The sequence below is a fragment of the Canis lupus genome, chromosome 13, assembly GCF_048164855.1.
Source record: "Canis lupus baileyi chromosome 13, mCanLup2.hap1, whole genome shotgun sequence".
Taxonomy (NCBI): Eukaryota; Metazoa; Chordata; class Mammalia; order Carnivora; family Canidae; genus Canis; species Canis lupus.
The window spans coordinates 60911646-60923842 of NC_132850.1; the positions used below are offsets into that span (position 1 = coordinate 60911646).

The window sequence follows — 12197 nt, forward strand, 5'->3', positions numbered from 1 at the left end:
TGCTCCACCTGTGATGCAGCGTGAGGCTCAAATTTTACAACTTTGAGCTTCACGTTCCTCTTAGGGGAAGTGGTCTCCTTAGTCATGCATCTTCACAGCTACTTAAATATTTGACATACTACTTGGCACATGCTAAGTGTTTAAAACTTCTAGCTACTATCATTTTACTCTAAATTCATATAAGCTACACTGTAATTATGCTCTAATATTAAGACAGTTGATGGATTCATTTGTTCTTGGGTTTAAGAAAACCCAGTGGTTCTGTAGTTGCTATTGTCGTGCATGTTTATTTCTTCTTGAGTCACTCTGGATCTGTTGTTGATTCAGATTTTACTAGTAGTTCATCAACATTTATGGATAAAAAAAGGATTTTATATTCAGTTCATTATTTATGTAAAGATGAGGAATCAGCAGCCTACATAGCTGAACGAGAATCTTAGAAATGGCTATCTCAACAAATGTGCTGACAAAGAAGCACCTACGTGTTAAGGCTGTTCTCAAGTAGCAATTTGTTTCCATAGCACCTAAGTGGAGAAAGACAAGATTTCCCATTAGTCCCCTGAAGCAGAAAAGTGTTTAAAATTCCAGATTTTGGTAAGGAAAGATGATGAGATTTTCCAATGTACGTTAAAAGTTGGTCTTAGAATTTTTTTCTTTGTTCAGTTAACTTAAAGTCATTGTTAGGTGGAATCTGGATGCATACAAACACTCACAATGTAAAAAGTTTAATATTTGTTTGAGTTACAGGACTATACATGCAAGTCTCTGAAATCTAAAATATCATTTTTGCCTAGCTTAGAAAGGAAAATAACATAATAAGAGGGCAAACATCTCCTTGGTAAATATGAACTTAGAAGGAGGAGCCCCTCAAAATTTCAAGTTGTAAAGTCTGTATGATCATAAATGAGAAGGAAGGAAATTTATTGTTTATTCATTTGTTTGTTTAAGGAATATTTAAAAAAAAAAAACAAACTTCAAAGTATCTGGCACTGTGTTAAATTCACTGGGGATGGAGTCATGTAAAGTAGCCATTGCCTTCAAGAAGCTTCAAGAAGCGGAGGAGGAAGACCACAGGGTAGAAAATGTTTCATTAATAAGCAGAAATAGGATGCTGTGGGAACATCATGGGAGGGAGACTATGAGCCAAAAGAAAAAGAAAGAGGGATCCCTGGGTGGCGCAGTGGTTTGGCGCCTGCCTTTGGCCCAGGGCGCAATCCTGGAGACCCGGGATCGAATCCCACGTCAGGCTCCCAGTGCATGGAGCCTGCTTCTCCCTCTGCCTGTGTCTCTGCCTCTCTCTCTCTCTCTCTGTGACTATCATAAATAAATAAAAAGAAAAAGAAAAAAGAGAAACTGAAGAAAGACTAGAAGGACATAGAAGAGACTACTCAGAAAAAGCAAAAACCATTTTAATAAAGAAAATGTCTGCCCTTCTAAAATCAAACACATTTAATACTTCTATAATACACCAAAGTTATATGTTGTTTTTTAACATATCTTTGCTCCAAATGATTCTGAGGCTCAATCACAATTACAGAATGCAGGAAAGTAAGTATATTAACATGACACAACCACTGCATACTCTATTAAGTACATTATTCGTAAGACTCCACAAGGCACACGGTTTATACAAGTTAATATGGGCTATATGAAGTGTTCTCAGTTTTCAGGTATTTATTCCTGCTAGCCAGGGTGAACATTCTTTTAGCAGTATACTTTGGTGTCCTTCTCTGAGGAACGGACATTGAAAAAGTTAAGAATGAGTTACTATGTAGGCACTGATGTATGGAAAATACACTTTGTGTATTTGTATACTGTAAGCTGGAAACGCTTGTTGAGTCACATATATATTTACGCTAGAAAGCTCGACAAACACTGAATAGTCTGTGAAGAATGGAAAACCTCTTGCCGATTCAGACGAATATAATTCAACTATTTGCTGCGATACTAATTTGCTTGTTAAATTAATTACTCTGAAATCCTTTGGTTGTCAGGTACCAAAATAGTTTTGAAATTAGAGAACTGCTTTCCCACTTAATTCTTGTGGGTGGCCCAATTCCCCATGATATTCACAGCTGAGAAGTATTTTTTATGCATTTTTATCTTAAGTGATAATCAGGAGCAAATTAAGTCTGGTTTTAAATTTAAAAGAAAAAAAATGCAAACCACTCCTCAATGACTTTGGACTGTGGGTATGCAAGACATGGGCTGAGCTGCACATCTTGCATGCTGCTTTTGCATGCTGTCACCTTTGTAACAGCCTGAAATGATGTGTGTCATCACATCAGGATTGCCCAATCTAGTGACCATCTAATGCAATCAAATCAGGATGCCCGATCTAATGAGTATCAGACGTAATGCCTCTAAAGTCAGTCAACAGTAATATTTTAAAGAAATGTCATTCCAACGAGTAGAATATAAAAGTGTAGTATATGCAGATGTTTACAAAAAAGCACTTCAAGGACCTCTGGTCGAAACTCCTGCCAGAAGATTCCAAAGCCCGTACATTTTTGTCCCAGCGTAATTACGACAGCTACAATAAAAGCAGCAGAAAGCAAGACAAGCGAATCTTGGTCTCTTAAATGATTACAACCTCATTCCTTGGGGGAGCAGGTAATGAAAGTATGTTGTAAGTTGTGCTTGTTTTTAGACAGCTGTCCTCTGGGACCATATGCTACAGAAGTTTCAGATTTTTTCATTGTCATCATTGTTGATTTTCTTAAATGCGACTGGGCTTGCTTGTTTCAAAGAAGTCTTAGAAACATCTGTGTGCATGGTAGACATGGCTATCGTCTCATAGTCATCATCCCGAGACCGGAAATCACAAAAGTTAAAGAAGAACTGCAAGTCTCTCTGGAAATTTTTGTTCAGAAATCCGTAAAATATGGGGTTGACACAAGTGGATATCATGGCCGTAAGGTGGCACAGCAGGAATAACAGGTTATGGTTGCACGTGGCGATGATCTGATGATTCCAGTCAAACACAGTGTTGAAGATGGTGAGAGGCAACCAGCACACGGCGAACGCTACCACGATGGACAACAGCATGATGTTGATTCTTTTGGTTTCACTGGACCTGTACTTATTGTCTCTCATCTTGTCCATCATGTTGTTTCTCCTTTTCAAGCGTATATATATCTACAGAGAGGGGGGAAAAAAGTTCAAACAGAACCACTAATTTAATACGGGATTCTGTGGAAAGAAGGTTAAAATGGAAACGGTAGGGGGAAACGTTTTCTTACCTTGAAGTAGCAAATAAATATAAAACAGAGTGGGCCAAAATACTGCAGCATCAAGAGGAGAGTTGTATAGGACAACCTATGGGAGTCCGATGGAAATTTATCAAAGCACACGTATTTGTCCTTGAACGCGTCAAGTGTTACATTCTGGAACGGCTCATCGGTCAATACTTGATAGATGAGGAAAGGTAGAGACGAAACCACAGCAAGGACCCAAATGACCGCAATACCTACGTAAGCATGTCTGTTATTTGGTCTCCACCCTCGTGGGTTGATGATCAGCTGATGGCGCTCCACAGCAATGAGAACCAGAGAGAAAATGGACACGGTGATTGAAACACATTGCACAAAAGGATTCAATTTGCACATCGCCTCACCAAAAACCCAGTGGTCCATTAAGGTGTAGACAAATGTGAAGGGAAGACACATGATGGCAACAAGCAAGTCTGAGAAGGAAAGGTTCACAATCAGGATATTGGTAACATTTCTCATCTCCTTTTGTTTCAAGATGATCATGATCAAGGCCAGGTTTCCAGTGACCCCAAGAATTATTACAGCTCCGTAAGCAAGAGCTAATGTAAATATCATGGCCAAGGGCAGGTGACAATCATCACTTTCAAAAGCCAAAAACTGGGAATTCTCTGAAAAATTACAGAAGATTGAATGGTTTTCAACCTGGGAAAATGATGTTGAATTCATTTTGATTGGTTTGGTTGTTACGGATTACTCTAGACAAAGGGGAAATACGATTCTTCAAAGCAGATCAAATGTTCAGCTTATTCTCCGTATTGCAATCCACTTATCAAAATTATTCCGAATTCTTCATTCCCTTGAACTGAACAATCTGAAAAGAGAAAATGACCAGTGGCATTACTAATTTTACCGAGGGCAGTCCAAATGAATTCTGACGCATAGTACTGTTTTAAGTGAAGACACTGAAATAAAGAAACAAAATGTAATCTGCATAAACATCTTTTTAGAAGAGCAGAGACAGTGTAAACATTTTGAAAAAAAAACAAAAAAACAAAAAACCTCTCCTAATATTTTTAATTCGACTTGCAATTACTACATTTTGATTCAGCAAAATGTAGTAGCCTGTAAATCAGTCAGGTGTGCATAAATCTCATGTCCCAAGTCTTATATAAACCAAAATTAAGGAAACTAACTAAATGAAAAAAAAATCAAATAAACACATCAACAGATTCCTAAACATTGGAAAAAGATGAGTGGGTCACAAAAATTTTAGTGCACAGATTAACACATAAGATAGGAAACAAAGAAAAACAACAGAAGTTTCCCGAATTCTTCCTCTTACTATAGACATGAAATAATTCACTAAGTCGTACTAACAGCTCCACCATACACCCAACTGCTCTTTAAGGCAGGCGTTATTTAGCACGAGGTCACGCAAAAGGCGATGATCAGTAGAGTCAAACATCAAACCTCTGTCGTATGAAGGACTGTGGGAAGCACAGAAGACGTTTAATCCAGAAAAGACTAGGAAGGGTAGGGACCGTCTTCTCATGTCTGAATGGGGAGCATGTGCTGTAAGGACCTGGGCTTAGGATACAAAATCTAACTGTACAAGTTAGAAATACGACCAAGGCAAGTACACTACAGTGCATGCTCAAAACAAAACAAAACCAATTTCCAATTATGAGGAACACAAGTTTAATCAAATGAAATCAAGTGCCTGCAAAAAACTACGGAGGGCTCCAGACATCAAAGTTTGCAGCTACTACATAAAAGACTTTTGGGGAGCTCTTGCATTGTGTAGGAGATTTAACAGGCTCTAACTCTGAGGTTCTTTCTAGTTTTAAGATTCTAGAATTTATTAATATGTCAGAAGCTTTCAAAGGCTTTCTAAGGCTTTATGCATATAAATAACCTGCCTCCCCACTCGACTTTAATACTGATTCAGTGCAGGGACCTACATTTTAGTGGTAATTTTGATCTTTCACAGCATTTTGCGTTACAAAGACTCTTTTCTTACCAGCAAGAGAAAGTGCAGACAGTGGGTTTTTTAGAGATTAAAAGCTCCTTTTTAAAAAATCTGATTTCCTTGAGATTGCTAAATAAACATATGAGATTTGGGATTTCTTATGTTAATTAACAGGCCACTGTGCCTGTGTTAAGAAAGGGAATTGCGCTTACGTCTTTTTTTATGTGAGAATAAAGAAAATCATGCAGATTTACTTCCATTTCAAAGGAGAAAAGAAATTTAATGAACATTTGCCTTTTAAGCGACACTCTCCAATGAACCTTTCCTTGAGTGCTTTTGCTTTCTAGAATATGAGATGTTTCTTATTATAAAACCACAACTTGGCTTTATAAAGCTGAAGAATAAAAACAAAGGTTTCTAGCATTTAGTAAGAATGGAAGAGTTAACACTAAGGATGATTTCAAGTGTAAATGTTTTTAGAAGTATGGCTCTCTCCACCTCTGTGCAACCACCAGTAACACATAATGGCTCCTGAACTCATGCAGCCGTCACCCTTTTTTCTCTCAAGGATGCCAAAGGCAGAGAGAATAATCTCTGGCTCTTAGGGTCTGAGAACAAACCTTGAAGAAGTCAGCGATAATCGAACATTTCTTTGCAAATTCCTCACTGAAGAATTCAAGAAAATCTTTGCACCATACTTCCCACTCGCGTTGCTGTCAAGATATTCAACATGACTTACTGGTTAATTGTGAGTTTCTCTTCATTTTTTAAAGTAAAACTAGCATAATAGGCAAATGCATCCTCTCTGTCCTCTGACTTCTCACGGCTCCCTGTCACTACACACCACCAGATGAGGAAGTATTCTGGAATAAGACACAGGAGTGCAATCCTCAGCCTGACCCTTGAAGACCTCTACATTTTCCTGCCCTTTGCCTTTCGCTCCCTGCTCCAACAGCCCCATTGTGAGTGCTCTGTTCCCCAGCCCACCAAGCGCCTCCCAGCCTGTTGTAGCCTCTTGCACTCATCTTTGTCCCTGCCCTTGCCCTTGCTGGGTGTTTCTGTCTCACCACCAATCCAAATCCTACCCATTCTACCATTTGGTGCCCTTAAATCCTTAACTGGCTCCTCCCAATTAAACATAAGCTCTTTAAGATAAGTAGTGCATATACCTCATAGCACCTTGCAAATACTAGATTTAGAACCAAAACGTGGGGATCCCTCGGTGGCGCAGCGGTTTGGCGCCTGCCTTTGGCCCAGGGCGCGATCCTGGAGACCCGGGATCGAATCCCACATCAGGCTCCCGGTGCATGGAGCCTGCTTCTCCCTCTGCCTATGTCTCTGCCTCTCTCTCTCTCTCGTGACTATCATAAATAAATAAAAAAATTAAAAAAAAAAAAAAGAACCAAAACGTGTTGACTGACATAGCAGGCGCATGGCTGGAATAGCAGGTTCTTGTGTGAATTAATTCTGAACTCTGTCATAGTCCCTTTACGCGCAAGATGGATGCTAACTACAATAATCATTTTATGAGGTCGGGTAGATAGGGGAAAATGTTCCATTTTTATGTTTAAAAAAAGGAATTGTTTCTGTTTTTTTTTTTAATTTCTTATTCATTTATGATAGTCACAGAGAGAGAGAGAGAGAGAGAGAGAGAGGCAGAGACATAGGCAGAGGGAGAAGCAGGCTCCATGCACCGGGAGCCTGATGTGGGATTCGATCCCGGGTCTCCAGGATCGCGCCCTGGGCCAAAGGCAGGCGCCAAACCGCTGCGCCACCCAGGGATCCCAAAGGAATTGTTTCTGAAAGAAAGTTCATTCATCTGAGAAATACTTACTGAACACTTATTTTGTGTTGGGCGTGGTTTTATTGGGGACAACAGTGACCTTCTCATTGATTTACTGGTCTTGTGGACCAAAAGCCAAGAAAATATAAACTGATAAAAGGGATCATATGCCAGATGATAAGTATCAGACAGAAAAAATAAGGCAAAGAGGGGTTCTGGGGTTGTTGGGAGCTGCCCTTTATTACTGGGTGGTAGGAAAGGCCCCTGCTTGCTGGAAGAGGTGGCGTATGAGCTGAGACCTGAAAGTGGTGAGTGAGGAAGCCGTGTAGATACGTCAGGGACCGCATCCCAAGTGGAAAGAACAAAGGTGAATCCCTGAGGCTTGAGTGTACCTGGCGTACTAAACAGCAACGATAAGTGGAATAAATAAGAGACAGCCTAGTAGAAAATTAATTACAAAGGGTAAGCAGAAGAGGAACAGATTATGTAAAGCCTTACTCCCTGGGACAGTTTGACTTTTTTCTAGGAAAGACGAGGAACCACCGGAGAGTCTTTGGTAGAGGCATGAAGTTGTATGGGTTGTTTTATTTATTTCAGAGACAAAGAGAGAGAGGAAGAGAGTACAAGCAGGGAGGGGGGCAGAGGAAGAAGCAGCCCGCATGCCGAGCAGACAGCCCAATGTGGGACTCGATCCTAGGACCCTGGGATTATGACCTGAGCCAAAGGCAGACTGACCTGCCCGTGCGCCTCCATATGGCTTGTTTTAAATTGTTACTCTAGCTGCTGTTTTCAACAGACTTAAGGTAGGAAAGAGAAGAAGTAGGGAGATTCATTAAAAGGCAAATACAATAATCCAGATTAGAGATAATGGAGACACAGACTGAGGTGTTTATAGTGGAAAGGAAGAAAAATAGAAAATTTACATCCATTGACTTATCTTGACAAAATTCATCTACAACGTGTGGGCTACAAAGGCAGCTCCTTGCAGATGGTTTTACTGAAAACCGAAATGAAACTCTGATACCTCTGAAAAAATATCTGATGGACAGGAATGTCTCTCTAAGCAGACACTGACTTAGCAGCTACACTGAAAATGTAAACTACTTTTTTTTTTCTTTAAATGCTTGCAAAGCTTCCTTTTCTAAGTGCATGTTTGGTAGTCATTCCAGTTGGGTAAAACAGTTCTGCATTGGAGAAAAAAAATGCGCATTTTCAGCCCACCTGAGGATTACTTGGAAAAAGAATCACTGTCCGAAAACATCACCGAGAAAGAATTCGCATATATCTTTGCAAAAAAAAAAGGTGATTTGACACCCACTATCCCAATATTTAAAACCAGATATGCAACCGCAGACATTGCAAAAATTAAAGGCCGTTAAATCTCAGTGAATCTCCATATAGCTGCCCTGGGCCATGAGAGACCGGTGGAGACGCTGCATACATCACCCGCGAGCGAGCCCGCCGGCCGCCTTCCGAGGGGATCTGTCTGTCCAGCGGGGTCGCCCGCCTTCCGCCGCCTGCTGCTCTGGGCGCGGGGGCTTCCAGCGGGGACGCGCTCCGCTCAGTCGGCGGCCGGTGCACCTGCTCGCGGGCCGGGCCGAGCGCCGCCACCTGCAGGCGGTCACCGCACGGCCCCCGCGCCTCCCCGAGCCCTCCCGGGCTTTCCGCTCCGTCCTGCTCGCCCCAAAGAACCCAGTGGGGCGGCTCCGTGAAAATCCCCGCTGCCCGCTTACCTGCCCGCCTGCTCGCTGCTGGGCGCCGGCGGAACCGCCCGACTCTCCCCCTCCCCGCCCACCCCCCCCCCCGTTCGCGCCCATCTGTCAAGGAACACCTGCGCCCGCGGGGACCGGGCTGCCCAAGAATCCTCCGAGCCCCGGGACGGCGAGCGGGGCCCAAGCTCCAGTCAGTCCCCCGGACCCGCCTGAGGCCCTAGAACCTTCTCCCCCCGGGGCGCCCTGGGGCCGCGGGGCACCGCCGCCCGCCCGAGCCCCGCCCGCCGGCTCCCATCGCCGCCCGGCTGCGAGCGCAGGACCCGGGACCCACCGAGGCTCGGGGCCCAGGGCGGGGGGAGCCTGCGCTCGGCCCAGGCGCCGGGACCACGGGGCGGGGGGAGCCTGCGCTCGGCTCCGCGCCCCCCCCCCCCGGGGCAAGCCCGCCCCTCGCCTCCGTCGGCTCCCCGCGGGGCAGGTGCGGCGCGGGCGGCGGGCGCGGAGGATCCAGGGGGCCCGGGGGACCCCCCCCCTGCACCGTCCGGACGACCGGTGCCTCCGCGCAACCCCGCGCACCCTCCGCGCACCCACAGCGCATTCTCCGGGCAGCCCTCCGCGCACCCTCCACGCACTCCGAGCGCACCCTCCGCGCACCCTCAGCGCATTCTCCCGGCAACCCCAGAGCAGCCCCAGCGCACCTTCGCGCACCTCCCTGAGCACCCTCCGCGCACTCTCCCGCGTGCCCCCAGCGCACCCTCCGGGCACCCCCCAACGCAGCCCCCGAGCACCCTCCAAGCACCCCCCAGCGCACCCTCCGCTCATCCTCCGAGCACCCCCCAGCGCAGCCCCCGAGCACCCTCCAAGCACCCCCCAGCGCACCCTCCGCTCATCCTCCGAGCACCCCCCAGCGCAGTCCCCGAGCACCCTCCAAGCACCCCCCAGCGCACCCTCCGGGTACCCCCAGCGCACACCCCGCGCACCCTCCGAGCACCCCCCAGCGCACCCCAGCGCACCCTCCGAGCGCCCCCCAGCGCCCCCCAGCGCACCCTCCGGGCACCCCCAGCGCACACCCCGCGCACACCCCGCGCACCCTCCGAACACCCCCCAGCGCACCCCAGCGCACCCTCCGAGCGCCCCCCAGCGCACCCTCCGGGCACCCCCAGCGCACACCCCGCGCACCCTCCGAGCACCCCCCAGCGCACCCTCCGAGCGCACCCTCCGAGCGCCCCCCGAGCGCACCCTCCGGGCATCCCCAGCGCACACCCCAGCGCACCCTCCGGGCACCCTCCGCGCACACCCCGCGCACCCTCCGAGCACCCCCCAGCGCACCCCAGCGCACCCTCCGAGCGCCCCCCAGCGCACCCTCCGGGCACCCCCAGCGCACACCCCAGCGCACCCTCCGGGCACCCTCCGCGCACACCCCGCGCACCCTCCGAGCACCCCCCAGCGCACCCTCCGGGCACCCTCCGCGCACCCCCCTTGCACCCCGCTCCAGAGAAGCGCCGGGAGAAGCGCGGGCAGGGCCGGCCGGAGAGCCGACGAGGGGACGGGTCGCCTGCGGGCCGGGAGGACGCCGAGACAGCGGGGGCAGGTCGCCCGGAGCGCCCCGGAGCGCCCGCAGCACCCCGCCAGCCGCCTGCACCCCGAGCCCCGCTGCGGGGCGGACCCGGGCCACCGCGGGGCGCGTGCACGTTTCGGGGTCCCCGTCCCCGCTCTCGCCGGCCCTGGGCGCTTCCTCCCGCGTCCCCCCGAGGGTGCCCGGAACTCACCTCCGGGGGCTCCCGCCGGGCCCGCGCCCCGAGCCGCAGGACGGCGACCCCGCGAGCGCGCAGGCACCGCGGCTCCCGCTCCCGCTCCCGCTCCCGCCCCGCAGAGCAGCCCGCGGGCAGGAGACGCCCCCGCGGCCCGACTCCGCCCCGCGCGGCCACGTGACGGCGCCCCGGCCCCGGCCCCCGCCCCCGGCCCCGGCCCCGGCCCCCGCCCCCGGCCCCCGCCCCGGCCCCGCGCCCGCCGCCCCCGCGCCCCGCGGCCCAGCGCCCCCTCGCGGCCCACGCCCGCCCCGCGACCTTCCCGGTCCGTCCCTCGTTTTAAAAGCGATCGGGGGACGGCCTTACCCAAAACAGAAAAAAAAAAGAAAAAAAGGAAAAAAAAAAAAAAAGTAGCAGGTCCGGGGCCCCGAGCCCGGGGGCACCTGCCAGACCCGCGGCCTCCCCACTCGGGAACCCAGGTCGCGCCCCTGCCCACCGGGCCCGGGAGGAGCCGCAGGACCCCACGGAGAGCGCGGCGCCCGGCTCACGCCGTCCACGGTGCGCTTTCTCTATTAGGCAAAATAGACACTGTTTAAAGTTCAGCATCAGTCATAGCCGGCTTATACCTGGTGATGTGAACATCTGGGGTTGTGCCCCCCACCCAGGAAATCTTTCTAAAATATTTGTTATTAGACATATTTGTTTATACAATTGGAAAAGGGGTAGGATCCAGAATTAAAATATCCCTTGTCATGAGTGAACTCCCGGAATGGGGGCACACGCTGCTCAGAACCCCACTACTGGTGAAACAGAGTAAAATGGCATCTGTATTTTTTTTTTTAATTCTTCTCTTTCCTTCTTCTTTCTTTCTTTTTTTTTTTTTTTTTAACTGAGACTGAAAATATGATTTAGGGATTTCGAATCTTTTATGATTTAGGGATTTCGAATATTTTATTTTATTTTATTTTATTTTATTTTATTTTATTTTATTTTATTTTTGCGATTTTATTTTTTATTTGTTCACGAGAGGCACAGAGACAGGCAGAGGGAGAAGCAGGCTCCGTGCAGGGAGCCCGGTGGCAGGACTGGATCCCGGGACCCCGGGGTCACCACCTGAGCCAGAGGCAGTTGCTCCACCGCTGAGCAGCCCAGGTGCCCCAGCAATTTCAATTCTTGTAAAGAGTAATGACTCTTGAGGTTTCTGGTCGCCTTCTGTTTACTCCATTCCCTCAAGTCACATTCTGAAAAGTAAGCTTTTTTTTATTTTTTTTTTCTTTTAAATATTTTATTTATTTATTCGGGAGAGACCCAGAGAGAGAGAGGCAGAGGGAGAAGCAGGCTCCACGCAGGGAGCCGGACGTGGGCCTCGATCCCAGGTCTCCAGGATCACACCCTGGGCCGAAGGCGGCCCCAAACCCCTAAACCACCGGGGCTGCCCTACCCACAAGGTTCTGGCCTCAAATTGGCTATTTTCCATCTGCAGTGAGAATCACAAATGAAATAATCTGATTTTCTATGAAGAATACATTTTTAGGTAAGCTTTTTTCCTATGTCAGCAAATATTTTGGAGTCGAAAATATAATCTGGACTCATTAGGCATTTTCCTTTCTGTCTTTCCCAAGAATGCTGAATTAAGGCTTGCCTATAATAATGCCTAACTACTGTGGCCAGTGTATTTCATCATTTTATTAACTGAATTGTTAGGAAGTTTCCACCATAAGGCAAGTTTATAAAGCTATATTCTTGAAATACTAATATCAAATACCAATCTTTGAA

At 48.2% G+C, this 12197-nt stretch overlaps 1 protein-coding gene across 7 annotated transcripts; it reads right to left on the minus strand.

Moving 5' to 3' along the window:
- Window positions 1-1393: 1393 nt before the first annotated feature.
- On the minus strand, window positions 1394-10542 carry NPY1R (neuropeptide Y receptor Y1). Of its 7 annotated transcripts, none has more exons than XM_072773812.1 (3): window positions 10443-10542; window positions 3243-4083; window positions 1394-3138 (listed from the first exon to the last, which is right to left on the minus strand). In XM_072773812.1, exons 2-3 carry the CDS (start codon window positions 3936-3938, stop codon window positions 2686-2688), a joined length of 1149 nt encoding a protein of 382 aa, XP_072629913.1. In that variant the 5' UTR covers window positions 3939-4083; window positions 10443-10542; the 3' UTR covers window positions 1394-2685. The 7 variants fall into 7 exon arrangements, with proteins under 7 accessions (XP_072629913.1, XP_072629920.1, XP_072629915.1 ...); XM_072773819.1 differs by lacking the exon at window positions 10443-10542 and adding an exon at window positions 9008-9027; XM_072773814.1 differs by lacking the exon at window positions 10443-10542 and adding an exon at window positions 8698-8750.
- Window positions 10543-12197: the final 1655 nt, after the last annotated feature.

Coding starts and splice junctions, on each gene's coding strand:
- NPY1R (XM_072773812.1), bottom strand. CDS start 3,938: ATGAATTCAACATCATTTTCCCAGGTTGAAAACCATTCAATCTTCTGT. Junction 3,139..3,242: donor TATTTATTTGCTACTTCAAG/GTAAGAAAACGT, acceptor CCCTCTCTGTAG/ATATATATACGCTTGAAAAG.